We start from the raw sequence: 27,852 nt of genomic DNA, 5'->3' as shown, positions 1-27,852 counted from the left end.
TCTTGCTCTAAAACTTATTGGCTCTTGGGTGGTGGTTGGTTTCAGTGTAGGTATGGAGGCTTTTGGACGGTCTCTTATTACTTAAAGATTCATGTAGTCAGGAGTTTTCTGGTGTTCTTAGGTTTTGGGCTTAAGTCTCCTGCCTCTGGATTTCAGTTTTATTCTTCCTGTAGTCTCAGGACTTCTCCAACTCTACAGCTCTGATAATAAAACTTCTAGGTTAATGGTGAAAAGATTCTCCCCCATTAGGGACACCCAGAGAGGTTCACAGAGTTACGTGAAGAAGAGGAGAGGGAGGAGGGAGATAGAGATGAGCAGGAGGAGAAAAAGGGGGACTCAAGAGGAGAGAGACAGATCTACGAAGTTGTCTGATCCTAGAGTGTTCTCCGTAGCCCAGACACCCACAAAGGTTCACAGAATTGGATTGGGAAGAGAAGGGGAAAGGATGAAATAGAGGTGTTCTGAGGTAGAAAACAGAGAGTCAAGCTTGGGAGAGAATAATCAACACACTCCTGAATAAAAATGGGAGCTGAATATTGGATTCTTAAATGTTCACAATTTATATCATATACTGAAAAACAAAGATTAAAGATCTAGAGTAGAGGTTAGACTCTTAAAAAATACTATATTAAAAACAAAAACCAAAACACACACAAAAAATTTTAGAAATATATATGAAGTTTGGTTTAAAAATAGGGCTTCTCTTCTTTTTTTTTTTTCTGTAAGGTTATAGTGTATTGACAATGAAAATTAAGGAGTAGTAGAGGAGTACTAGAGGACTTTAAAAGAAATAAGAGAAAAAGAAAAATAGAAAATAGAGAAGAAGAAAAAAGAAAAAAAAGAAAAAAATTATTTTTCCTAATTAAAAAAATCGTAAAAATCTATGAAAATGAAAGTTAAGGAGTAATGGGGGAGTAATAGGGAATTTTAAAGGAAAATAAAAGATAAAAAGAAAAAATAAATTTTTTTTTTCTTACTTAAAAAAAAAAAAAAAGTAAAAATATATCTAGGAATTTCTCTGGAGCTGTTGTGGTCAGTGTGGGTTCGGCTCAGTTTCAGGTAGCTCCTCGTTCCAGCTTGCACTTCTCGATATCTACAGGCCCTTCCGGTGTAGTCGGTGTTTTCTATGGGGATTTTAATCTGTTGCACTGGTCCCTTCTGAAGCAGTTCCCTTTGTTTATTTGGCTTCTGTTGCCGGTCTCTTCAGGGCCTCATTTCCGCCCTGACACAGACGGGCATAGGTGGACTCTTATTCAGGTAGCTAGTTCCGTCGCGCTGCGGGGAGGGGCTGGCATTATTTTCTCCCTCTGCGCTGCTCAGGCTCCTGGCTGCTCTGTATGGAGCGCGCCCCACGCTGCGCGCGGTTCCAGCCCTCGGGTGATCCACAAAAGCGAGGAACATAAAGCTGCGCCTGCGTTTTGTCCCTACGCAGGCAGCCAGGCGCTTGACGGGTGCTCTCTCCCTGAGTGCGGCGCGTCTGCCCTGCGCGATCCCAGCCTCAGTTTCCGCCCGCGCCAGTCCGGTGCGTGCGCCTTCTGCCCTCCGCGTCCCCAGCCCCAGTCCCCGCCCGCGCCAGTCGGGTGCGTGAGCCCTGTGTCTAGCCGCGACCCTCCCGGCGGATGTCAACCATCCAGAATCTCAGGAGGTCTTTTATTAGAAGGTGGAGGCCCGTTTGCAGTGTGGTAGGGGATGCGGTGCTTGGGGTAGAGCCTGCCCCCTCCCCTTCCTCCCTGCCTCCTGCCTCCGGCGGGGCTGGGCCGGTCCGCAGCCTGCGAGCTCTTCTCAGGACTTTCTCGGTCCCTTTGTTCTGCGAACGGCGGGCAGTGTGTTCCAGCCGGTTAATTTTCTCTCTCTCTTTTGCTGTCCCACAGTTCAAGTTGGCAACTCACAAAAGCTCCTTCCGATTGTCCTCAAGGCACTCAGGCCCGGACCCTGTCCCAAGCAATGCCGCAACTCCTCTCAGTTCTGCCCCCACTTGCTGGTGGCGGATGCGGGCGTCTGGGGTACTTTTCTGCTGGGAGTTGCTTTTAGGCTCCTAATCTGTGGGTTTTATTTATTGTTTCCCTCCCAGTAAGGTTGCCCTCCAAGATTCAAACACTTCCCCCAGGCCCGCCAGTGTGAGGGTTTCCCGGTGTCTGGAAACGTCCTCTATTAAGACCCTTCCCGGGACGGATCTCCGTCCTTAGCTCTTTTGTCTCACTTTTTATCTTTTATATTTTGTCCTACCTCCTTTCGAAGACAATGGGCTGCTTTTCTGGGCGTCTGATGACCTCAGCTAGCGATCAGAAGTTGTTTTGTGAAGTTTGCTCTGCGTTCAGTTATTCTTTTGATGAATTTGTAGGAGAGAAAGTGGTCTCCCCGTCCTACTCCTCTGCCATCTTGGCTCCTCCCCTGACACTCACTTTGGAAGGTGGTTCTGGGCATTCTTGGACTCAGTAAATAATATTTTTCTCTCTCTCATGCTAATGATTCGTGTGTATGTGTACATGCATGACAATTTGAAATGATATTTACATATGTATGCAAAATAATGTAGGAAAAGGACCATAATTCTGGGAACCATAATGCCCCATTCTGTATAGGGAAAACAGTCTCAAAGACTTTGCATGCCAGTAATGCCTGTCTTGGACTGAGGTCTTAGTATGATATCATATACTGCGGACTTGAGTAACTATTGCTGCTGATAGTCTCAATGTGGACTGAAAAAAAAGTGGTAATAGTTGATACACATAATAACCTGTCATCAGAAGTACCTGTAGCCTTGGATTCTCCCATGAAAGCTACATCTGGAAAAAACCACAGTAAGTTATGACCCGAAAGGTCAGAAAGGGGAAGGGGGCTGGCAGAATTCTAAACAGGCCAACTCTTCTAATAAATTATTCCGCAGGCAACCAAAAGCACCCTTTGGGGTCAGGAGTCCACAGGCAAAGACATCCTTGCTGGAGGAATGCTTCCAAATGTTTCCTTGTCCCAGGTCGGGAAGGGAAACATTTCAGACTTGCTCATGAAACTATCTGAACAATAAACACCTAAAATGTCAGGGCTAACAAGTAAACATCTTTGTGCCCCGGGTTGTCAGGGGGGCCCAAAACAAGTTGAATGTCTCTGCCTCTCTCCCCATGTTTACCTTCTCTGGGGATCTGTATTTGTGGGTTATTCAAGGACCCAGCCCCCCCTCCCCCCACATAGTAGCTAGTCAACAGAAATTTGTTGGAAATAAATGAATGAACCAACCAGTAAGTCAGTGGATGAACACCTGCTTACTGGTTATAGATGCTTTGTCCTTTCAGCATCATGATTTTGGGATAGAAATTAGGGGGAGAGTGAGAAAACCAGCCCTGTAAAATGTCATTGGAGACTATTGTGAACTTGAATATAAATGCTGGACTCCAGTGATTTTTTTTTAAATAGATTATGGTGTATGCGATGTTATTAAGTGTTACTAAATTAAGATCTGTTGACTTAAATTTGTTTACCTGCAATCTTCTGTGCACATTTCAATCTTTCTCCCTCCTTTGACTCTCTTTCTGCTTCTCAGGAATGTGCACATTACTTTCTCGAGGTCAAAGACAAAGATATCAAACATGCCTTGGCTGGGCTGTTTGTTGAAATTCTTGTCCCAGTGGCTGCTGTAAGTTACATTTTCATTTTAAAGAATCTCTTCAAATTGGATTAGAGAATCAGCAATTTCATTTAGTATAATATGAACACTCATCTCTGTTTCAGGCTGTTAAAAATGAAGTTAATGTTCCCTGCCTCAGAAACTTCGTCGAAAGCCTGTATGATACCACGCTGGAACTTTCTTCTCGAAAGAAGCATTCCTTGGTTAGTAACTATGAGAAAATTCAAAACACAAAACTGCAGTGACCCAAATTCCTAGGCTGAGGTCTGTTTGAGAGTCATAAGAGTTCCGCAGATAGGAGAATTACCTACAGCTCCCTCAAAAAGCACTAAGTCATGTCTGACTCTTGTGATTCAGTGAACTGTAGCCTGCCAGGCTCCTCTGTCCATGGGATTCTCAAAAAGAGGAAGCATTTCAGAATTTGGAGCTGGTACCTAATATTAAACATTGATTGAATCGTGATAACCGGAGGGAATTAGACCATGTTACCTCAAGGAGCCTACTAGTCCTAAAGATTCTGCTGTTTATGTTCAAGGATTGGTTTAACTTAATTTTTATTTTAATTTGTACTTTTTCCAATCTGAAAGCTAAAGATGCTAACAAAAGTTTCTCTTCTCAAGCCTCAGGAACTTTCACTGGCTAATTCCTATCCTGACTTTCAGAATCAAAATGGAACCAGACAGGAAAGGGAATTAGAACACAGAGAGTTGCCCTTGAGAAAGATTCTCTGAAGGCTGAGAGAACAGTCTTGGGGAATGCTTTTGTGCTGAAAAGCAGCATAGAAGTTTTTTAAATTACATCACCCTTTTTCCTCCATTGTCCGTCTCCACTGTCCTCAGAAACACTTGCAAAATGCCCATTTCTGCATGACACCCATTGGGTCTGGAAGTGTTACAAAGTCCGGGGTGGTGAATAAAGCTCTGGTTTTGAGTTGGAAGGTGGTAGACCAGCTGGGCCTGCGATGGTATAGAGGAAGCTGGTTGCTTAGATTGCTGATTTCTAGTACTGTTTATGTTAATCTTTAAAGTATGAACATTACCACCATTATCTGAGCAAGTACTCAGAGTTGCTTTGCTGGAAGTGGTGACAGATTTGTTCATTTGTCTACATTCTGTGGTCTTTGTGACTGCTTGTATTTTGTTTTTTAAATTACCAGCTGTAATTAGAGTTGTACTCAATGACAGTGGTAGTTCAACATCACTTTAAAACTAAGTTAATATAAAAAGAAAAAGCAAGTTAATGGAATGTTAAGCACTGAATCTTACTGTGGCAATAGATTTTTGCTAATTCAAGTTAATAGATGAACCAGTTATATTTTGTTTAAATCTTTACTAGCCCTTGTTTTCGGGGGAGCCATTAAGGTATATACTATCTGATTCAGCAAAATGGCGGCGTGTTCTACATGTATACTGTAAAAGCCACCCACCAGCTTTTATGTCTTCTCCAGTTGCTGTGGGAAACCTGCCCAGTCAAGCAGGAAAACCACAGTAGCACCTCTGTTTATTCGGTCGTAAGCAAATTCCTCCTGTGGTTAAATTTGTCTTGGTGGAGTTTACCAGGGTAATAACATTTCTTTTAGGAATCTTCCTTAATTACAGGAAGATTGCATGCAAAAGAAAATATATACACCTACCTCTAAGACGGGACAAACTAGTAGATGTTTATGAGCAAAAAAACAGTAACAGTTTTCAAATCAGTGTGCCTTCCTCCTTTTTTTTTCCAGAGGATTGAGAGTGATCTATGATTGTTTTTAAAATTCATAAGGGAAGACTAAATCAGTGAATCAGATTTCTATTTGTGATCCATGAAACTCTCTCTACCCTGTACATTGTTGTTTCTGTTTAGTCACTAAGTCATGTCAGACTCTGCAACCCTGTGTACTATAGCCTGCCAGGCTCCTCTGTCCGTGGGAACTCCCAGGCAAAAATACTGGAGTGCTTGCCATTTCCTTCTCCAAGAGATCTTCCTGACCCAGGGATCAAACCCACCTCTCCTGCATTGGGAGGCAGATTCTTTACCACTGAGCCCCCAGGGAGACCCAACCCTCTACACAACTCTAGAGTATTCCATTTCCATCCTTCTCAGAAACACTTGCAAAATGCCCTCTTCTGCACGGCACCCGTTGGGTGTGGGTGTGTTACGGAGTCTGGTCCGTACGGCACACGGGGGAGATGGATGGATGGACGGTGGTTCCAGAGAGCCTGTGTTACCAGAGTGGTTGCAGTTCCATCGTCCTGTGACCGCCCCTTCTCTCCCCTCAGGCCTTGTACCCACTGGTGACCTGTCTGCTCTGCGTCAGCCAGAAGCAGCTGTTCCTCAACAGGTGGCACGTTTTCCTCAACAACTGCTTATCCAACCTTAAAGTGAGTATGTGTCAGCTCGAAAAGCTCTCTTATGAAAACATATTATGAGTCTGAGGCTGGTGTGTGCTCCTGAGAGTGACTCCTGAGGTTTGCGGGGGAAATGATCCTACACTATTGGAATAATGAAAAAAGTATTAATGAGCATTTTCCTTTTTAAATATAGTCCATTTTAGAAGGTGATTGGGGATAAGAGAAATCATGTCAAATTTGAGGGGGGAAGTCTTTTAAAGTTTTTAAAAAATGTTGATTTTCTTATTGAAGTACAGTTGATTTACAGTGTTGTAAAATCTTGTCTAATAAGGATCACTTGAAAGGTAGAATTAAATGCCCCTTTATATGCATCTGTGTGTGCTCAGTCGTATCAACTCTTTGCGACCCCGTGGACTGTAACCTGCCAGGCTCCTCTGTCCATGGAATCTCCCAGGCAAGAATACTGGAGGGTTCAGGATGGAGGAGACACATATATACCTATGGCCAATTCATATTGATGTATGGCAAAAACTATCACAATACTATAAAGTAATTATCCTCCAATTAAAATAAATAAAATTTTTTTAAAAAAAGAATACTAGAACAGGTTGCCATTTCCTTCTCCAGAGGATCTACCTGACCCAGGGATCGAACCCTCATCTCTCGCATCTCCTGCATTGGCAGGCAGATTATTTACCACTAGTGCCTCCTGAGAAGCTCATATGCACCTATGGTCAGGCTTTAAATGATTGAAAAAAGAGGAGGTCACACGTCACTGACAGAAGCAGGTGAAATGCTTTCAGAAGCTCACCCAATCCTCCTCCAGCCTCCCTCTGACTCATTCCAGGCTAGGAAAACATTAGGTTGGCCAAAAAGTTCGTTTGGAGTTTCTGTAAAATGTTGTGGAAAAATCTGAATGAATTTTTGGGTCAGCCTGTTATTTGTGGAGGGGTTTGTGGGGAACGTTTATTCTGTGGGAGGATTGAACTACTAACAGAAAGCACTTATTTCCTGTCCCTGTTATTTGTGATTATTTGAAGATACTCTGTTCAAGCCACATGACGTTCAATTATTAGTCCCAGACGCTCACTGAACAACGGCTGTTCAGGTGCTGGGTGATGTGAGGAACCAAGGCATGGTCCCTGAAACCGAGGCATGCATGTTCAGTTGCCCAGTTGTGTCTGACTCTTTGCGGCCCCACGGACTATGTGCCCACCAGGCTCCTCTGTCCATGGGATTGCCCAGGCAAGAATACTGGAGTGGGTCGCTGTGCCCTCATCCAGGGGATCTCTTCCACCCAGGGATTGAACCTGAGTCTCCTGCATTAACTGGAGAAGGAAATGGCAGCCCACTCCAGTATTCTTGCCCGGAGAATCCCATGGATAGAGGAGCCTGGTGGGCTACAGTCCGTGAGGTCGCACAGAGTCGGACGCAACAGAGCAATTTAGCAGCAGCAGCAGCTCCTGCATTGGCAGGCAGATTCTTTACTACCGAGTCACCTGGGAAGACCTTGAAACCGAGGAATTTAGAGTTAAAACAACCATAATGATTAGCATTTAAATTGCCTTAAAAACTTGAACATGGTGAACAGATTTTAAGTTTTAGTGACCTGTTAATAAAAGTCAACTAAGTGAACACCATTTCTAATATAAGTGCAGATAGCACCTAATGATCATAATTGTTCTCCCTTGTGTCCAAAAACATTGAATTCCTTTTATAATTTTAATGCTTCTTCAGAATTTTTTAAATATACTTAGTTATAAAATCCTGTATGTGCTTGTACATGCTGTCTTATCTTTTTTATTTTAAGACACTTTAATTTAGTGAAGTGGTTAAGATTAATTATATTATTTTGGCATTTACCATCATGACACAGTAATCTGCATTGGAGCTGTTTGAAGCAGTAGCTAGGTATTGGCTCTGAAAGCTGATTGTGAAATCCAAGATTAGAATCATTTATTTTCCTCAAATTGGCAGGGAAATATAATAGCAGTGGATATAGAATTAAGCCTTTAAGAATTCTGGAAAACAAAGTGCTTTTCAGGATATCAACTATTATATAATGGCCACTTTCAGAAGTTTTATTCAGGGATTTATCCATCTGTCATATGCCTCTAACACACAGCTTAATGTTATTTTTTGTTGTTACTTCATCCACTTGTATGTTATTCAGTTTTTCTAGTTAAACATGTTTTTTTCTTCTACATTTTACACAAAGAAAAAGGCCATTTTGTTCAAAACAAAAAAAAAAGAGAGACTTGATTAAGAATGTTCAGTTTTCTGTGTCTTTTATGCTAAACGTTTGTGATGAATTTTAGTTAGTATCAAAATAGTGTTTTGCATTAAAATTTCCTTATTGTGGCCAAAAAGACCAACATTTTTTTGTGTCCAGAATTGCTTTTGAAATACAGAAGCTTAATCTTACTTTGAACTTAATTGCTTTATATTTAAATATAAAATCAGCCACTTAAAAAAAGTTTATTGACGCATAGTTGCTATACGATGTTGTGTTAATTTCTACTGTACAGCAGAGTGAACCAGCCATACATATACATATATTCCCTTTTTTTTAGATTTCCTTCCCATTTTGTTCACCGCTGAGCATTGAGTAGCATTCCTTGTTTTATACAGTAGGTTCACATTAGTTACCTATTTTAATTGCTTTACAGTTAGAATACTATGTGAAGGTCTGGTGGAAGCCCACCGAAGTGGTTTAATAACAGAGTTACACACAGCCCTCAAGAGAAGGGCTGCACGCTGATGATGTTTCCCTGTGTGAATATTTCAAGCGTCAGGATTTCACAAAGGGGAAAGCAATAAGATCAGAAAGGTACTCGAAGTGAGGAAGATAGGAAAGTCAGTTATATAAAAACTAGATCTAGGGTGCCTGTCCTCGAGGAGCTTGGCATTTCAATGGGGGATGTGTGATAAAGTTTCAAAATGCATGTGGCAGACGAGGGACGTAAAAGCTGGGAGTGAGGAGACACCTGTGCCATTTCTACAGGTCAGGTGCCCAGTGAAGCATGGAAGAGGTAGTTATTAGGCAAAGGAGAGGCAATGATACTTCACTTAATGGGTGGTAAATGGTCGAAATTCACCTCCTCAAGGGTAAAAGATATAGAAGATCTTTGAAGAGCTACAGTTGAAATAAAATTGTAGCCCATGTATTTAGAACTCAACCCAGTAAGGATTAAATGGGATCATTTAAAAATGTCATTAATATACAGAAAACCTTCCAAACCTCCTCAAGAGTCCTCAACAGGCAAGAAATACCCAGGGAAAAGCTGACATGGTTTCAGGAGCACACTTTGTCTTGAATGGCTTCAGTATTTTGTGGGGTTTAGAGCCAACCATATCATTTCAAAAAGGACCTCCAGTCCAGCTCTTTCCTCTGTTCACTGTCCCTTCTTGTCCCCCCTCCACCCCCTACACACGCTGGGGTATAATGAGCCCAGTGTTTGCCCCCTGCCTGTTGAACTTGGTAGCCAGCTCTGATGTGTTCTGCCGGGGAGAGCTGTCATGGTGGCCGCATGACATAGGGCAGAGTAGAAATGTGTGTGAGCATGAAAAAATCTGCTATTAAAGTAAACAAGCTCTCAGATTTAATGTCAGTGCCCTGGTTTATCCTCAGCGTCAGTCTGTCAGGAGCAGGCTGCTTCCGTAACACAAACATGAAGTCTTTATTTACACTTGTTAACTCGGTCAACCATGTGTTAGCAATCTGCCCTTGTAAAGTGGTGAGAAATTTATGACACCTTCTCACCACGACCTTGACATCGTTCAAGAACTTCTGGCCAGTGAGGACCAATACTTTATGCTTTTATGAATTTTATGTCAGAATTTGAATATACTGAGCTGTTAAAAAAATGCTACATTCCCTTCCTGTCTACCTTAGTACATCTAATTCTGAAAAAGGAAAAACTTGATTTAATAGTGCTTTCGTATTTTTTCATGAATCCCCATTTATTAATAGTTTTTTTAAATTGAAATTATTAAGTGTTCATCATAAGTATGTGCAAGTTTCTTGTCCTTGAAAATAGATATAATTGGAAGAACCTTTACATTTTCTTTTTCTTACAATAATTAATAAATATTAAAACCAGTGAAGTCTTCTTTATTAGAAAGAAAAGAAACCTTAAAAGTTAAGAAATTCATTTATACAATGTAGTTAATAACAAGAAGAGGTCTCATTAATTGGAGATTAGTTATGAGGCAGGCCAGCAGTAGGGCCTTTAAATGTATGTTGTGGATTATCATGACAATATCACAGGCTGTATTGAATTCCCCGTATGCTTTCATGTTATTATTTATGTTTTTTCCAGAAATTTTGCTCAGATGGCAATTTTTTTTAACTTTTCTTTTTATGTTGGAATGTAGCTAATTAAAAATGTTATGATAATTTCAGTGGACAGTAAAGGGACTCAGCCATATATATACATGTATGCATTCTCCCCCAAACTCCCCTCCCATCTAGGCTGTTACATAACATTGAGCAGAGTTCCCCTGTGCTCTCCTGTAGGACCATGGGGAAGGATGGGGGAAAGGAAGGATAGTTAGGGAGTTTGGGATTGACATGTACATACTGCTGTATTTAAAATGCTCAGAAATATTGAAGGTGTATCATCTGAAGGTTAGACATTAGTCAGCATAGCCTCAAAGTCCTAGAAACCAAAGTACAGAATTTAAAAGATTTCTCTTTTCCTCTCAGTCCCTATTTGCACTAGGACTAGAATGCATTCACTTAGTCAGCTGGTCATCAATTCTTCACCAGAAATGTACCAGGCAGTGTTCCAGATGCTGGGAATAAGTGATGAATGAGATAGTGACGCTTGCAGTTCTTTTAGACTTTGTAATTCAGTGGAGGAGACAGACAGGAAACAAACAGATAAGGACAAAAACTTCAGGTGGTGCTAACTGCTATGAAGAAAATCAAATAGGACATAATGATAGAGAATCACACATTCAGAACGGTGCAGGGAGGGGCGGGGACAAGAAAGGTCTTTTGATTGCCATTAAGAATATCAAAGTTTGGCTGCCATTAATTTTTTGGATGAATCTTATTTTGGGCACTTCATGTATCTTCATGTGTAATAATCACAATGAAGTTAAAGGAGTGCTTTTAACTTTTCATGTAAATATAAGGGTATTTAATGATGTCTTTATTTTGCAAAGGGGAAGCATTGAGTAATATATTAAGGATTCCATAGTCATTGCCTGAATGCATTAAAGTGTATGGTCCTATTTAAAACAACTACTCTCCTCTTAGTAAGTACGACATTTAAATGATACAGTATTAACTATTTTAAATAGTTTTCAAGAAATAGTTATTCTGTTTTAATATAACTTTATTTCTATAAATTTGAGAACATTTCATCTATGTTTCAGATCCATCAAAGGCACATTTCAAAGTGGAATTTATAAATTCTGATAGAACATACATTGGGTCAGAAAATTAGTGAGCAGATGACAGGTGTGTTACTTACTTTAAATGCCTTTTTTTTCAGCCAGTGAATAGAAGAAATAATCTCTGTAGATTGTTGGTATGGTAATTTTAGAGGTTATCCTAAACTATAGCACATAATGTCATTTGGATAATACAGTCATCAAAAAGATTGAATTATGATCAAAGTAATTTGATTCAGGTATCAAAAGGAAATGTCAAAAAGAAGGAAGGTGTGGAGTGAGATAGGCACTGACTTATAGCAGAAACCAGCAAGTTTACTTAAGTGCCTTTACTTGCAATGGAAGAGAGATCTAGAAGAGTTTTAAGTATAGTGAGATCAAAGAAGTCTGGGTGACCGGGTGCAAGTGGTCAACTGACGGATCATGGGAAACATTGGTCTATCCAATGACCCTATCACCAGCCAAGTTATCAGTGACTTCAGTGCTCCTTACTTTTTACTGTTAACACCGAATTGCTTTAGCTAAGTCAAAAGGTTAAAATTTAAAGAAGATGGGCATGGGATTGGGCAGACTGACATGTCATGTAAAGTCTGGAAGATCCACTCTGAAACCTACTCGTTTCTTGACCAGTTTTATCAATGTAACCTCAGCTCTGCTATAAAGAAATTATTGGTTAATAATTGAGAAGCATATGCTAATGGGAGAAGAGAGTAGTCTTTCAGTCTTGGAGTAGAGATCTTTGATACAGAGGTCAGTGGTTTGACACATAGGTTAAAAATGTCAGCATCCTGAGACAATATAGTCAGACCTTGTATGTTAGCTGCTGTTGGAATATGAAGGCAGTGAAGAAGTCCTGTCTTCAAGCAGAGTACAATCTAGTCGTTGCCAGTAGCATATTTGGGCAGTCTTCATTTAATCTTAAATTGAAATCATTCATGGTTTGAAGACACAGGGGCCAGATTGCCTGGGCTTTAATTCTGGTTCTCTCACTTATGAGCTCCTCTGGGTCTCGACTCCCTCATCCTTTAAAGGACGCAGTAGCAGTAGCTACTTTGTAGGTTGTGCTGAGCATTAAAAAGAGTTAATATACATACAACTTTGATAACAGTGCCTGATACAGTGGGTATCCTGTAACATGCACGTTCCAGTTTCTGAGAAAATAGTCTTTACTGGAGCAGAAGTCAGTTGCTATCCCAGGTGTCATTTACAGGCTTGAAGACCTGAGCCAATGATTTGACTTCTGTCAAAACAGAATCCTCCCGGTTGATGTCATGGGCTATGAAAGTACTTTTGAAATAGCAAAATGTGATACAGGTGTGAGATATTTAGTAATATTGTATCATGTCGATTAGCTTCAGCTATGTACTGAGGGTTGCCTTTAGTTCCTATATAAAGAAATTTTGCTTATGCATCAGGTTGTTCAGCTACTACTCAATTTGCCTTTTTTTCTCCAGACTTTAAAATTTTTATTTTGTGTTGGGGTCTAGCCAATTAACAATGGTACGGTAGTTTCAGGTGAACGGTGAAGGGACTCAGCCATGCATATACATGTACCCATCTTCCCCCAAACCCTCCTCCCACAGTTTCTTTTTTAAGTTATTTGCCAATAACCTGCTGAATGGCAGTCACTGAGGGCACAACAGTGAACAACCCAGAGGTCCTGGAGCTCACAGTCTGGTAGGAAACCTACAGGAGATCAACATTCTAGAAGACAGACAGCAGGAGCCCTTGGTAATCTCCCCAGGGTGGAGGAAGGAGTGGGGGAGTAGTGGAATGTAACAGAAGAGTAACACCTAATGAATCTTGCTGGGGAGTAGGAATTTTCTAAGTAGAACAAGGGCAGGAAGGCATTCCAGGCATTCGATGAATTGCAGAAGGGATGTAACAGCGCAGAGCACACCGGAGGTGAAGGCAGGAGGTGGGGATGGGGGAGCCAGGTCACCAGAGGCCCCTGTTGCACCACATCATGGAATCTGGACATTGTCCAGGAGGTGCTGAGAAGCCACTTAACTTGAAATGCAGGGGGGAGTAAACAGTCACGGTTGCAGTTTAAGAATATCATCTGATAGTGCTGAGAATAGAAGAGAAGCCAGGGAAATCACGTTAGGAGGGAATTGTGGTGACCAGTTGTATCATCTCGGAATGCTAAAAAAATCAATTACCAGTCCAGAAAAACACGGTTAAAACAAAGCAAAACCTGAAGTCAGCCACTTTGCTCTTTGGTCTCTATGGGAGCGAAAGAAGACTGTCTCAAATGTATTCTTAAGAATGAAAGAACATCAGCCACAATAAGATGCTTCAAAAAGATAATTGTGGGTAGATGGAAAGGAAAAAAGTATAAGAGAAGTTGAGCAGAAGACAGTGATGTGAATCATTGAAACTGGAGAGCTTAGTTAAGCTCCTCAATGAAAGTTAGATGATTACTTGCTCTACTGGATCATGACTCACAGTGTCAGATAAGGCCTGAGAGAGAATTTTGAATGATACACGATGCAAACATAAGATTTGTTGTTCAGTTGCTCAGTCATGTCCAACTCTTTGCGACCCCATGGACTGCAGCATGCCAGGCTTCCCTGTTCTTTGCCATCTCCCAGAGCTTGCTCAAACTCATGTCCATTGAGTCAGTGATGCAATCCAACCATCTCATCCTCTATCATCCCCTTCTCCTACTGGCTTCAATCTTTCCCAGCATCAGGGATACTTATATGTATAAGTAAAGAGAAACTCACAAAGGTGGAGATATTCCCACTAGAATGGCAGCTTCCTGAAGTCAGGGACTACATCTCCTTTGCTGCTGGATCTGTGTCTTATATATAATAATAGTTACTGTGGGCAGGAACTAAATTCCCTTTGTGCACTAGCTCATTTAGTTCTCTTAACAGTCCTAGGAGGGAGGGAGGATTAGCATCGTTTCACAGACAGGGAAGATCAGGCCCAGAGAGATTAGGAGGGTCCCTAACGTTGGCCACACCACTCATAAATTACAGAGTGAGGATGTATTTAAAACTGGGCAGTGTGTGTCTAGAGTTTTTAACTAGTGTGTAAGCATGTTAAGAGACCTTTACTGGTCTGGAGGAAGGATAATTAGAATTCCTGACATTTTTAAATGATAGACTATTTTAAATGCAACTTTACTAGTTTATAAAATTCCTGTATGTATCTAAGACATGCAACAAATTATAAGTTTTATCACTTGTTTTACTAAAAGATTAAAAAAAAATCCTTTATGTGTAAATGTATGCTTCTAAAAAGCTGGGACTTTTTTCCTGGAGCTAGAAAAAGTAGTTATAAAGTTTATTTGGAAGAGTAAACATACAGGAATATATGAGAAAACTCTAAAAATAGAAAAAGAACAGTGGATGTTGGAAGATAGGCCATAGTAGATAATAAAACACATCATAAGGCCTCAAAAATTAAAGTGATGTTTTATTGTTTTATTTATTTAGATTAATAGAAGAAAAAAAGCCAGAATGAGACCAAAATGCATGTGGAAATTTCAAATTTTTTAATTGAAATTTCAAATTTTATAATGATCACATCAAGGAGTTATTTTAAAACTGTTTTGGCATAAGAACTCTATCTTTCCTAAATCTGAAAAGTTACTCCCTATAGTCTTTTCCATCCAATTTATTTATGTGACTCATCTTTATTCAGCAAGTAGCTTAAAGGTAAACTTATCCTAGATTGTATCTAAGCAGTTATGAAATCTTCAAAAATCAGGACCCGAATTATCTACACTAAGAATAGAACAGCAGCAGTGGTTGTGACAAGATGAATAAATGAACAGGGAAGAGGAGGAATCATAAAAGCTAAAGACCTCTAAGAAAGTGAAGAGTGATGTCATACCATTTAATCTGCAATCTTATATCTTGGTTTCTGATGTAGAATAAAGACCCCAAGATGGCTCGAGTTGCACTGGAATCTCTGTACAGATTACTTTGGGTTTACATGATCCGAATTAAATGTGAAAGTAACACAGCTACTCAGAGGTAAGGAGCTGGCTTGGGTTTATGGTGACCCCATCACTAAGTTAATGGTAACCACTTCACTCAGACAATGAAGAGGGTGTTTTATTTCATTGCTACCCACCCTAACCAAACTAAAAGCTGTTCAAAGCTGACAGTTTCTAAAAGATCTAAGTCCTTTGGACATTTTCAGGCTTTTCTTAGGCATTAGCTCAGCAGCCATTACAGAAACCCCAGTCTCTACCAGGATTGCCAAATTCCGTGTCAGGGTTAATTTGCCGCTGTAACAAAGGAAATGGCTATAATTTTCCAGCTGCCCTTCGTTTTCCAGAGAAACTTTTCATAGAGTAATTATGCTAATGGAAAAGAAATGAAGTGGTTTGTTTTCTTTTTCTGAATTCTCTCTGATACTTAGATAAGATGAAGCATCTACCATTTTCCCTTAAAGTACTGGAGCTCAGCCAATCTTGCTTGTTTTCTCTTTTTTTCCCCCCTTATCTTTCAGCCGTCTTATAACCATCATCACAACACTTTTCCCCAAAGGGTCCCGTGGTGTGGTGCCAAGGGATATGCCTCTCAACATCTTTGTGAAAATCATCCAGTTCATCGCCCAGGTAATGGAGACACTTCTGGGAGTCTTCTAATTGCCTTTAAGTAGCCACCTCCTTCTTAGGAATTACTAACAGACTAAGAGTCTAAAATAATATATGTATAAACTTTTCAGAGTGATTTTGCAAGTGTTTTCACACATAGCTTGTTTTTTTTGCTTCAAAACAAATTGTGACATGGTGTGCCAAGTGATTTCAGCATTTGACAAATGAAGGAACTGAGAGACAGGTTTTAAGTGACTCACCTAAGGTCACAGAGAGTATTAGCAAAAGGGTCTCAGGACTCCCTGGCTCTGTTTTTTCCTGCTTCTCTGCTCTAGATTCCACAAGTCAGGAGGAAATTGAGTCTGATATTTGCGGGAAATCAGAAGATGATAGTTACTGAACTTGGATGAGTAAATCATAATGCTCTAACTTTCACCCTGTGAAAAAGAAGAATGTAACATAAATAGTAGCATTTATCAAGCTAATATCAAGCCAAGAACTGTTCTAAGCACTTTACACATTCTATTCTACTTAAGAACTGGGTCCAATAATATTAAACATTTAATGTTAGTTTACTATTTAGACCCAGGACTTCTATTTTTTAAAACATTGTGCGTAAATGGTTTTATCCCCACTTTGACTTCCTTGTGATTTATGGAGAAGCATGAAAAGTCATTCATTACAGTCTGTCCTCTGCCATGAGCTAGCACACATGAGTGCTAGGTCACTTCAGTCATGTCCAACTTTATGACCCTGTGGATTGTACCCTGTCAAGGCTCCATCTGTCCATGGGATTCTCCAGGCAAGAATACTGGAGTGAGTTGCCAGGGGATCTTCCAAGATCTACCAAGATCTCCAGGGGATCTTCCAAACCCAGGACTGAACCCATATCTCTTGCATCTCCTGCGTTGGCAGGCAGGTTCTTTACCACTACCACCACCTAGGAAATCGTGAGCCAGCTCTATACCCTAAAGAAGTCCTGGAACATCTTCATTATATGTGTCTTTATTTGTAAAATGTGAATAGGAATGCTTGCCCAGTATCCCTCAGAATGTTGTGTGGATAAAGGGAAATAACAAATGTGAAAATACTGTTGAAGTGTAATTGATATTGACATAAAGACATAAGGTTCTATTGCTGCTTTACAGGTAATTTAATATATGATATCTCTCTGTGTGTTTAGTATAATGAAATGCCTCTGTAATGTTTGTACTTAGAGAAAGGACATTACTCCATTATGAACATTAATTCATCCGCCACTTTGCAGAATTAGCAGAACTTTTCTACATTAAGTTGTCATGTGGCTGAGAACGTGCTTTGATTATTCGGAAATAGGTTGTATAAAATGAAGATGACAGGTCTTAGTAGTCACTGTCTCAAATTATTAGAATCTGCCTTAAATGTTCTCATTTAAATGACCTTAATGTGTCATTTGTTGATTATTCATTTCCCTTGCAGGATTGTCTGTTATAAGCCAAAGGATTGGAAATGTTAGATAACAGAAGAAAACGATCATTTTGTAGGGGTATTTTTAAAGCTATGTTTTTAAACTGAGTTTTAAGAAGTTGTAAACATTTGCAGGACAAGTAGGAGGAGTTTGTAGTGTGTATAAGCCCAGATACTCAGAATGTTTTGGTTTGTCATGTTTTGATTTTTAGTCATTCTGTGTATCAGGGTCTAATTTCATATATTATAGAATGATAGCATCTCCACACACCCCATGAAAACTGAACCAAAGGTTCAGATGGACATGGATTTCCGCCAGGGATTCTCTGTGATGCATAAAATGAAGCAGGACCCCTCCTCTTTCAGCAGCCACCTGTTTGGTGCATATATGATGCATAGCATTTTCATGTTAAGTGAGTATTTTAACACTTTGTTTTGTTTTCTCTTTTTCGCCATAGGAACGTTTAGATTTTGCAATGAAAGAAATCATTTTTGATTTCCTTTGTGTGGGAAAACCAGCAAAAGCTTTCAGTCTCAATCCAGAGGTAAGAATGACCCTTCTGCATGTCTTCACTTTGCAATCTTGGTGAGTGGAGTGAAGGCCATCCTCTCCAAAAAGTCTCCTATTGTTTTCTGTCCATGGTATTTGACAAAAATAGTACACCTGGTGGAATTTCAGAAGTAAGATTTTTGGATGAATAGACTTAGAATGATTAAAGATTGATATATTCTGTTCTTGCAGAAGGAAGTAAACCTTGCTCCAAAAGGTAATCTGTCGCTCTAAGTCTGGTGGTTTATTTTAGAAAGGTCAATACTTATAACTTATTTTGATGCAGATTAGCAAATTGAGGAGTTTTGGGAAGTGATGAAGCAGAGAAGAATCAATACATGCAATGATAAAATACTAAAATATAGTGAAATTAAATAAGTTAATGTTTGCATATTTGATTCTGTGGCAGCATCATAGTTCAAGGGCCAGGAAGGTCATGAAAATGAGTGTATAATAGATATGATGTACTTCCTAGAGGGTGGCAAGGGGAGGGGCTGCCTATGCAAATGAAAAGCACACTCAGTTTTGGATCTCGAAAAAGACTGTTGGCCAAGAGAAATATGCTTGGCAAGTGGCCTCCTTGCAGCCTCGTACCTGTGAGATTGTAGAGAGAACACTGAACCAGAAGTCAGCAGAGCTGAATTTACTGCTTGCCACCAGCTCTTCCACCTTTAGTAGCTGTAAGACATTGCACACCATAAAATTTTTTAAAAAGATTGTTCCTGTCATCACTGTGATATTGTGTGGCTCCTTCATCATGTCGGTGAGGAAGGAGGCCCAGAGCCCAGAGGCCCAGCACAGGCCGCTGGTTAGCAGCAAAGGGAACCGAGCCTCCCTGTATCCTCTTGCTTCCTCTCCCAAACCCTGATTGCTCTTCTTGGTGCTGAGTTTGAGCAGCACATTGAGGCCAACAAGCCGCAAATAGGAGTTTGTCTAGCTTTTAATGCCATCACAGGGGTCCACAATGGCTGCTGCCAAAGTCAGTGAGCCAATGAGTGGGGGGCAAAGCCAGTGTAAATTCAGGGCATTTTGGCTGAAATGAGGCCCATGACCCACTGACTAAAGAGTCTTCTCTTGCCTAGAGACAGTGGTTCCAAGCTTTTCAATGGATAAAGGATAGTCTTTTTTTTTTTTTTTTTGACTATGACATACAGCTTAGTTTCCCAACTAGGGATCAGACCCAGGCCCCCTGCCATGAAAACACAGAGTCCTAAACACTAGACAGTCAGGGAATCCCAGATAGTCTTTCTAACAAATAGTGCTGAACAGTTGGGCAATCACTTGCAACATAATGAACTTCAACCCATAATTTGCCCTGTCAGCAAAAATTAACTCACATCATAAGCCTAAATGTGAAATCCTGTATCAGAAATCTTCCAGAAGAAAACAAAATCTTTGTGACATTAAGTAGGCAGAAATTTCTTTGCATACAAAAATTATAAACTACAAAAGAAAAAGTTGATAAATTGACCATGCACTTTAAAAGATGATGTTTACTGAAGCATAGAGCCAAAGACTGGGAGAAAATATTTGCAAAACATATATTGACAAACTCTTCTATCCAGAATGTACGAACTGTCATAACTTAATAATACAGTTTTTTGTATGGGCAAAATGAAGAGCCTCTTTATCAAAGAAGAAATATATATGACCGGTAAACCAATAAAAAGATGTTCAACATCGTAAATCGTTAGAGAAATGCGAATTAAAACTAAGGTGAGATGTGCTGAGAAGAATACAGAGCAATTGGAACTTAATACTATTTTAGTGAGAATTCAAAATGGTACGACCACTTTAGAAAAGTTTGGTAATAATTTCTTATAAGTTTAAACATACACTTCCATTCCAGCACTTCCATTCCAAGGTATTTATCCAAGAGAAATTAAAACCTATGTCCATAAAGGTTTGTATGAATATTTATAGGAGCTTTATTCATGATCACTAAAAACAGGAAAGCCACTCCTGTTCAACAGCTGGTGGATGTCTAAAGAAATTATGAATCATTAGTACAATGAAGTACTATTTAGCCACAAAAAGGAACAAACTATTGATATTGCAGCAGCACCTCAAAAGCATCCCACTAAACGAAATAAGCAAGACACAAAAGGTTGTGTCTGTTTGCCTCTGTTTATATCGTATTCTAAAAAGGCAAAATTATAGACAGAAATTAGACACTGATAGTAAAGTGCTGGGGTTGGAGGAGAGGATTGACTTTAAAGATACACAGAGGAACTTTAGGGGATGATGGAAATATTTTACATCTTGACTGTGATGATGATAGCAGACTAAGTTTCTCAAAATTGGAAGAACTCTAGAAAAGTTCATCATATGCCAAGTGTATGTTTAAAAGTATATTTTACTACATGTGAATTATATCTCAGTAAACTTGACTTCAATAGGAAAACAGTGAAGATTCTTGCCTATAATATATTTACTAGTAGGAACTTTTCTAGCATTAATTCTCACCATAGCCCTATATGATCAATAGGTATTAGTATTCTCATTATACAGAAAGGAACCTGAGACTTGGCTTTGAGAAAGTTAAGTAATTTCTTAAGACCAGACAGATAATTGAAGGAGAGGTATGATGCAGAGCTATATAAAACATGATACGAAGTTATTTTTGAAATTAAGTTAAAAATATATTTCTTAAACTATTCCAATTTACTTCTGTCCTTGATACTATTCAGAGGAAATGAAAACTAAGAGAACTGGCAGGATGGCTCATAAATTGGATAATCCACTTGCAGATAATGGCTTGATCATTTACGTCAACTCACGGTCATCTTATGGGTACTGCACCTCCTGAACTGAACATTGTATTTCCTCACCCCAATGACTGCTGTGTCTTGAAAAAAATCCACAAGCCTAGAAAACATCTCAGAAAGAACTGCTAAAATAAATGAGGGAACTAATGAATTTTAATATACAGTCAATTTTTTAATTAATACTTCTTCACGTTAGAAAATGGATAGAGAATATTAGTGAAGACCATAAAAATCATAAAATACACACTGTATTGGGTATGAATGGGCCAGAGAAATGTTTACCACATCCTGGTTAAAATATCCCTACTCCTTGAAGCTTGAATTAATAGTTTAAAACTAGAAGTCAGAGCTTCCCTGATGGCTCAGTGGTAAAGAGTCCACCTGCCAATGCAGGAACAGAGAGGCTCAATCCCTGATCTGGGAAGATCTCGCTTATCACAGAACAACTCAGCCCATGTTGCACAACTAGAGAGTGGCCTCCACTGGCTACGACTACAGTAAACCTGTGTGCAGTGACAGAGACCCAGTGCAGCCATAAATAAATAAATCTTTAAAATAAATAATCAGCTTTTGAACTGTGGTGTTGGAGAAGACTCTTGAGAGTCCCTTGGACTGCAAGGAGCTCCAACCAGCCCATCCTAAAGGAGATCAGTCCTGGGTGTTCACTGGAAGGACTGATGCTGAAGGTGAAACTCCAATACTTTGGCCGCCTCATGCGAAGAGTTGACTCATTGGAAAAGACCCTGATGCTGGGAGGGATTGGGGGCAGGAGGAGAAGGAGACGACAGAGGATGAGATGGCTGAATGGCATCCCCAACTCGATGGACATGAGTTTGAGTAAACTCCGGGAGTTGGTGATGGACAGGGAAGCCTGGCGTGCTGTGATTCATGAGGTCGCAAAGAGTTGGACACGACTGAGCGACTGAACAGAACTGAAGTATTACTTCATCTTATAAGTACATGTAATCATGTACTACAGATTGGGTGATCCAGGCAAACTCAACTTGGATATTTAGCTTCCCACTACTAGTTACGTGGTCCTCAGTTTCCTCACCTGAAAAATAAGAATAATCATACCTTCCTTGCATGGCTGTTTTAAAGGCAGAGAGTTAATGTGCAGTTCTAGATATACGTTAAGAACTCAATAAATTGTAATTGGGTTATCAGTGTTACTACTGGTAATTATTTTCTGCGTTAGGGAGTAGTCTACTTCGGGAACTTATTAACTTGTGGTTTGAAAATATGAGTGTAAATGTTTACACGTGGCTGTTAAAGGAAGAACAGATGTTTTAGTACCTTATGACCTTTTAAGATGATTGCTGCTGGAAGCAACTATCTTACTGCGTCATCTTTTGGAGCCATTACCTGAGACTGAAGAAGATATTACTGAGTCAATATTATACCTCATCTGAGACTGAGGAAGATAATGACCTGGCCCAGAAGGACATTTCTTCTTATAAGGTTATGTGTTGTTATCAGTAACAGGTTCTATGGCTTTGAATTCTTTAAATTTATTTTCAAATTCACCAGCCTTTGTGATTCCAAAATCTGCAACCTGCAGTTCAGAGCAGACAACTCTTATTTCTGTGATTCACAGTTAGAACTCTGTTTGTTTGTTTTTTTCATCCAGTCATTGTGAAGTAACATGTCTCCTTCCAGGAGAGGAAGAGATTTCTGTTGACCTTGGTTTACCCTAATGAAGCAGCTCCAGAGGGTGACCACTTGTCCCTTTGAGGTGCATCCAGCATCCCCCAAAGAGAATGAGTCTGATTATCTCTTAACGTACCTGCAAGTTTGGTGGAAATCTTTCCAGTTGTTTCCTTGTGACGCAGCACCAGAAGTGTCAGGAATTTAATTTTACTGTCTTGTTCATTCACTCAGTTGTGTCCAGCTCCTTGCGACCCCATGGATTGCAGCATGCCAGGCTTCTCTGTCCTTCACCATCTCCTGGAGCTTGCTCAAACTCATGTCTGTTTATTCTGTCAGATTTGGCCTAAACTCTTGTGCCTTCTAAATGACTTTCCCACTCTGATCTCGATGGCAAGCCATGCTTAACTTCTCTAAAGGACTGCTGGTCTGATTTCACAACAGTAATTGGGTCTTTCTCTTCATCATGAATGTGTTGTCTCTTACAGAGAATGAATATTGGCTTAAGGGCATTCTTGGTCATAGCTGATAGCTTGCAGCAGAAAGATGGAGAACCTCCCATGCCAGTTACTGGGGCTGTTCTCCCTTCAGGAAACACACTGAGGGTGAAGAAAACATATCTGAGTAAGACACTAACTGAAGAGGAAGCCAAAATGATAGGTGGGTTTCAAAGATGTGTTCACGCTGGGTTTTATTAAGCCTTTAAAATGACCAGTATATACTCACCCTTAGTGAGATATACATTTAAAAAATATTCATAAAAGTAGCTGGTGAGACATTTCAACATTAATTGTTTTGATTCAGTCTGTGGTTTGTTTTACTGCCCTTTAAACTTTTTGGAACTTCCTGTTAAACATTTTGTTTTTTAAATGTTAGATTTTTATCTAAGTTTGGTCTTTTCAAACTTCTAATGTTGATTATCTGCAGTTTACAGTAAATTTCTAAGATATCTGTGTCCTTTGTAGATAATCCTGTTTATAAAGCAATATAAATGTACTCATTCCTGCATCTATTTTTATGGTTCCTTTTTTTTTTCTGCCCCAGTAAAATTAGTTTAATCTGTGTTTTAAACATGCCAAACCCTATATCTGCCAGGGTATATTTTGAGTTTAGCCTACATAAGATTATTTTCTTTTTAATTTAACTATCTTAACCCAAAGAGATAACTTTTTGCATTTGTTTCCTTTTTTACTGAGTTTATGAATTTACAAACATGCTTCAAACTTGTCAAGACAGTTCTTTGATTCCAAAGACCTGGAGGAAACATATGTGGAAACTTTTTTCTTTAAAATATTTATCTTTAGTTATGAAATGGTTAAGTGAGTTCAAAAAATTTTAATACATGAGAAATAACCATTAATAATTATTTCATTAAAGTAGAAATTTTGAATGCAAAGCGATTTACATTTATATACATAAATATAGAAAATGTATATACATATATGAAATACATATTCTATACACATTTGTCTTCCACTCTGCCGAGAGTGATAAAAATAATATCACTGAAATACATCTTCCTTCATTTAAAAGTTTATAATGTGAAGCCATTTTATTATTTTTACTAAAAAAAAAATATTTATTTCAGGGAAATATAATTATATTTATATTCATAATATAAAGTTATTAAAATTCTAACCCCATATGAGCACAGTCTTTTATTATCTTTTATTCAGATAATCATTCATCATGGTGATTTTTTTTTTTATACTAAACAGAAACATGAAAATTCCAGCATGGAACTTTGTTTCCTTGTTTATTTTAACTCTTCTGGAAAATATTTCACTTTGAAGAATTAGATTTCCTATGTGTTAAATTTAAATGATTCTTTGGGTAACACCCACTACATTCGGGCACTATGCTAAGAGTCCTGCAGATAAGAGATTAGAATTAGAATTAAACTCTGCTAAATAGACTGGTCTAATTAGCAGAATTAGACTCTGCTTGAAGAATTCATTGACTCACAGAAAATCTTCAATAAAAAATACATCACTGAGGATAAATAAACTGGTAATTTCACTCTTTGATAGATTTAGTCAAATATGTGACTGTAATGCATATTTTTCAGGCATGTCATTATATTACTCTCAAGTACGAAAAGCTGTGGACAACATTTTAAGGCACCTTGATAAAGAAGTAGGAAGGTGTATGATGCTGACTAATGTCCAGATGTTAAACAAAGAACCTGAAGACATGATCACGTGAGTATAAATGAGGACTAAATTTTCAGTGAAGGATTAATGAACCAAAAGACACCAGCAGAGATCTTTCTCCTTTAATTTGTATACTGTTCTCATCTTAGAATCAGCCCTAAGAAGTGTTGTTCAGTCGTTAAGTCGTGTCTGACTCTGCCACACTGTGGGCTGCAGCACTCCAGGCTTCCCTGTCCTTCACTGTCTCCTGGAGTTTGCTCAAATTCCTATCATTTGAGTGGGTGATGTCATCCAACCATCTCATCCTCTGCCACCCTCTTCCTTTTGCCTTTAACCTTTCCCAGCATCAGAGTCTTTTCCAGGGAGTCAGCTCTTCGAATCAGGTGGCCAAAGTATTGGAGCTTCAACTTCAGCATCAATCCTTCCAAGGAATATATGAATATTTAGGATTGATTTCCTTTAAAGAAGTGTTAGGGATATTAAAAACATAGTTTGATAATATTTGGCTAACTGTAAAAGTAAAGTCAAACCCAAGATTGATCTTTTTTGGCTGTGTTTCAAGTATCATTAGGTCAGTAAGTTAGAAAATGGGCCCAAGACTTTCTCTGGCCCACATTTTTCAGAAGTGATGTTTTGCTCCCAAGCCCTTGTGCAATAGCAACATCACCAGTTTACAGTCATACCATCTTTAAGAATCACAAGTTCACTTGTTCCTAGTGAGTATTCCTGAAATGTGAGAGTTAAACCTGCTTAATATTCTCTATGTAACCGTGTCATAGAAATACTGGATTTTGAGAATGTATTTGTAGCTTAAAATGTAGAAATCAGATGTTCTTAGCCAAAATCTGAGATCTAGATTTGTAATTAGTGCTCTTCATTAGAAACTCACACCATTTGTATTTGCTACTTTTGATTGCTTATGGCAGGAACATGGATTTGGTTGTGACTTTTCATTTTAAGAAGGTTTGGACTTTCTTGAACTGTGAATTAAATTATATTTGGCAACTGTGGCATAAATTTCTAAAGATATAATTAGAAAAATTTTCTTTGTCACTTAGCATGTGTGCTCAGTCGTGTCCAAATTTTTGCGACCCTGTGGACTGTAGCCTGCCAAGCTCCTCTGTCCATGGACTTCTCCAGGCAAGAATACTGGAGTGGGTTGCCATTTCCTACCCCAGGGGAACTTCCTGACCCAAGGATCAAACTCTCATTTCCTGAGGCTTCTATGTTGGCAGGCTGATTCTTAGCATATCCAGTTCTAAATATCACCATTAGCAGGAAGGTTGTTACCTATGTAGGAAAGTTCATGTTATCGATGTGTATTAACGTTAGTATGTTAAAAGCAAAGTACAGTGAAAAAAAAATGATAAAATAAAGTTAAAAATACAGAATTATTTTTAATGCATATTTAGCAGTATGGCAAGTTAAAATGAAAACCTCCTCTACAGAGCTCCACTAAAATCTGTAGCCATTCCTTGATTCAGGGTGATTTCTTCCAGAGTTTCCCAATGTCAGCACAAATATATATTTTTTTAATAAAAATGAGTTATACAATGTGTATTTTCCTGTAGCTTGCCAATCATTTGATTGAAATGAATGATATAGAGTGCATGTTGCTGTAGACTTTTCAACCAAAATGATAGCAGAAGTGATAGTGACCAAAGTTAATAACATTGAATATCCTGTCTACAGCTCTAGTACTTATCTCACAAATTGCCAGATTGTCCATAAACCTTTAACTTCCTTATTATGCACTCTTTGAATATGTTTAAGCAATTTTCAATTGATAATGTAGAAGATATAAGAAGTGCTTTTAAAACTTCTTCCATATAGTTGTTTCCTTTGAAAACAGTCAACAAATGAAAGATGTTTGAAGGAAAACTTTGAGGGACTTCTCTGGCCGTCCAGTGGTTAGGACTCCATGCTTTCACTGCTAGGGACATGAGTTTCATCCCTGGTTGGGAAACTTAAGATCCTGCAAGTCATGTGGTGCAGCCAAAACAATAATAATAATGATAAATAAAGAAAAACTATGTTTGTAATGCAGAGGTCATAAAACAGGTCAGGACTAAAACAATATATTCAAAACCTTAAAAGGGTATAGGTTTAAATGTAAGTGTAAACATTTCATTTGTATTTTAATAATACCTCAAACCTTTTCTAAGATGATTCTTTACTTTTTCCTAGTCAACCATCTTAAGACCCTCAAATTGGGCTAGAAAGAGTTTTTGTGCTAGGTTTTAAAGCAGACCCTTGAGTGGAAAATATTTCATGGCTGCATTTCTAAAAAAAACAAGGAGAAACATTAGAGAATCATGTAAGTATTTAGGGAAAGAGAGTTGAGGTCCACACCATGCTAATGGAAACGGTTACTGGAGTTGGTAGTTGAGGTTGGTTCAGGCCTTGCATAGGGTATGAACTTGAATATGAAGCATTCTGTATTGCTGTTTCCATTTCTTATCCCTCTTGTACTTTATGCTGGCAAAAATAGTAATAATGGTAAATACAATAATATGATTGTTAATTACATAATGTCTGTTAATGAATACTATGTTATTTGGGACTTCCCAGGTGGCACAAGTGGTTAAAAAAAAAAACCCACCTGCCAATGCAGGGCACACAAGAGACACAGGTTCGATCCCCAGGTTGGGAGGATCCCCTGGAGTAGGAAATGGCAACCCACCCCAGTATTCTTTCCTGGAGAATCCCATGGACAGAGGAACCTGGCGGGCTACAGTCCATGGGGCCACAAAGGGTCAGACTTGACTCAATACACACATGTTATTTGGGGGACTCATCCACCTCGTATAAAAGCCAAGGGAGTGAGGAATGCAGTTAAAGGAAGCCAGGCACCATTGAGAGTTTCTAATCTGGGCTCCCTTTATCAGCTGGGAATTCTGTCTGGCAGAATTTGTCATACACTTCAGGCCAGGCAGGGTCAATCTGTTTTCCGACAGATAGGAAAGTAATCCCAGGTGTTTAAAACATCTGGAGAGCGTGTCAGGAGAACTATTGAAATGACTCTCTGTGTCACACACGAGCACTCACATCAGTCCCCAGGCTGTAACTCTGTCCAGCCGTCACAGATATCATTTGAAGTCTGCTCCTTCCTTCAGTTGATTGGAGACCACTCTGCAGAGTCTGTGTACATCCCCCACAAAATGACTATGGAAAAAGAGAAAATAATCTTACGACTTCCCACAAAAACAAAGTATTTTAGAAATGACAGATGTCTTATTTTTCACATAAATAGTTTTATATTCATTCCTAACAAAGTTACAAACACATGATAAAAAGTAGTCACAGAGCAAAATTGCTGTCCTATTATCCTCTTTAGCTTACGGAGAGCATGGATTCTGCTCGTTGCGTTTC

The 27,852-nt window shown here is 39.1% G+C and overlaps 1 protein-coding gene across 3 annotated transcripts in view; it reads left to right on the top strand.

The window, feature by feature from the left end:
• FRY (FRY microtubule binding protein) overlaps nucleotides 1–27,852 on the top strand; it is a 329,088-nt gene that overhangs the window by 180,460 nt on the left and 120,776 nt on the right. For all 3 annotated transcript variants that reach the window (XM_065901750.1, XM_065901751.1, XM_065901752.1), the window contains exons 9-16: nucleotides 3,539–3,631; nucleotides 3,727–3,825; nucleotides 5,884–5,985; nucleotides 15,244–15,347; nucleotides 15,829–15,937; nucleotides 17,821–17,907; nucleotides 22,816–22,987; nucleotides 24,396–24,528. In XM_065901750.1, coding sequence (XP_065757822.1) covers nucleotides 3,539–3,631; nucleotides 3,727–3,825; nucleotides 5,884–5,985; nucleotides 15,244–15,347; nucleotides 15,829–15,937; nucleotides 17,821–17,907; nucleotides 22,816–22,987; nucleotides 24,396–24,528 — 899 coding nt within the window. The remainder of the gene's footprint in view (nucleotides 1–3,538; nucleotides 3,632–3,726; nucleotides 3,826–5,883; nucleotides 5,986–15,243; nucleotides 15,348–15,828; nucleotides 15,938–17,820; nucleotides 17,908–22,815; nucleotides 22,988–24,395; nucleotides 24,529–27,852) is intronic.

The sequence above is a fragment of the Muntiacus reevesi genome, chromosome 11 (assembly GCF_963930625.1).
Source record: "Muntiacus reevesi chromosome 11, mMunRee1.1, whole genome shotgun sequence".
Taxonomy (NCBI): domain Eukaryota; kingdom Metazoa; phylum Chordata; class Mammalia; order Artiodactyla; family Cervidae; genus Muntiacus; species Muntiacus reevesi.
The sequence above is the reverse complement of the archived record's forward strand: the minus strand, read 5'-3'. Positions and strand labels throughout refer to the sequence as shown.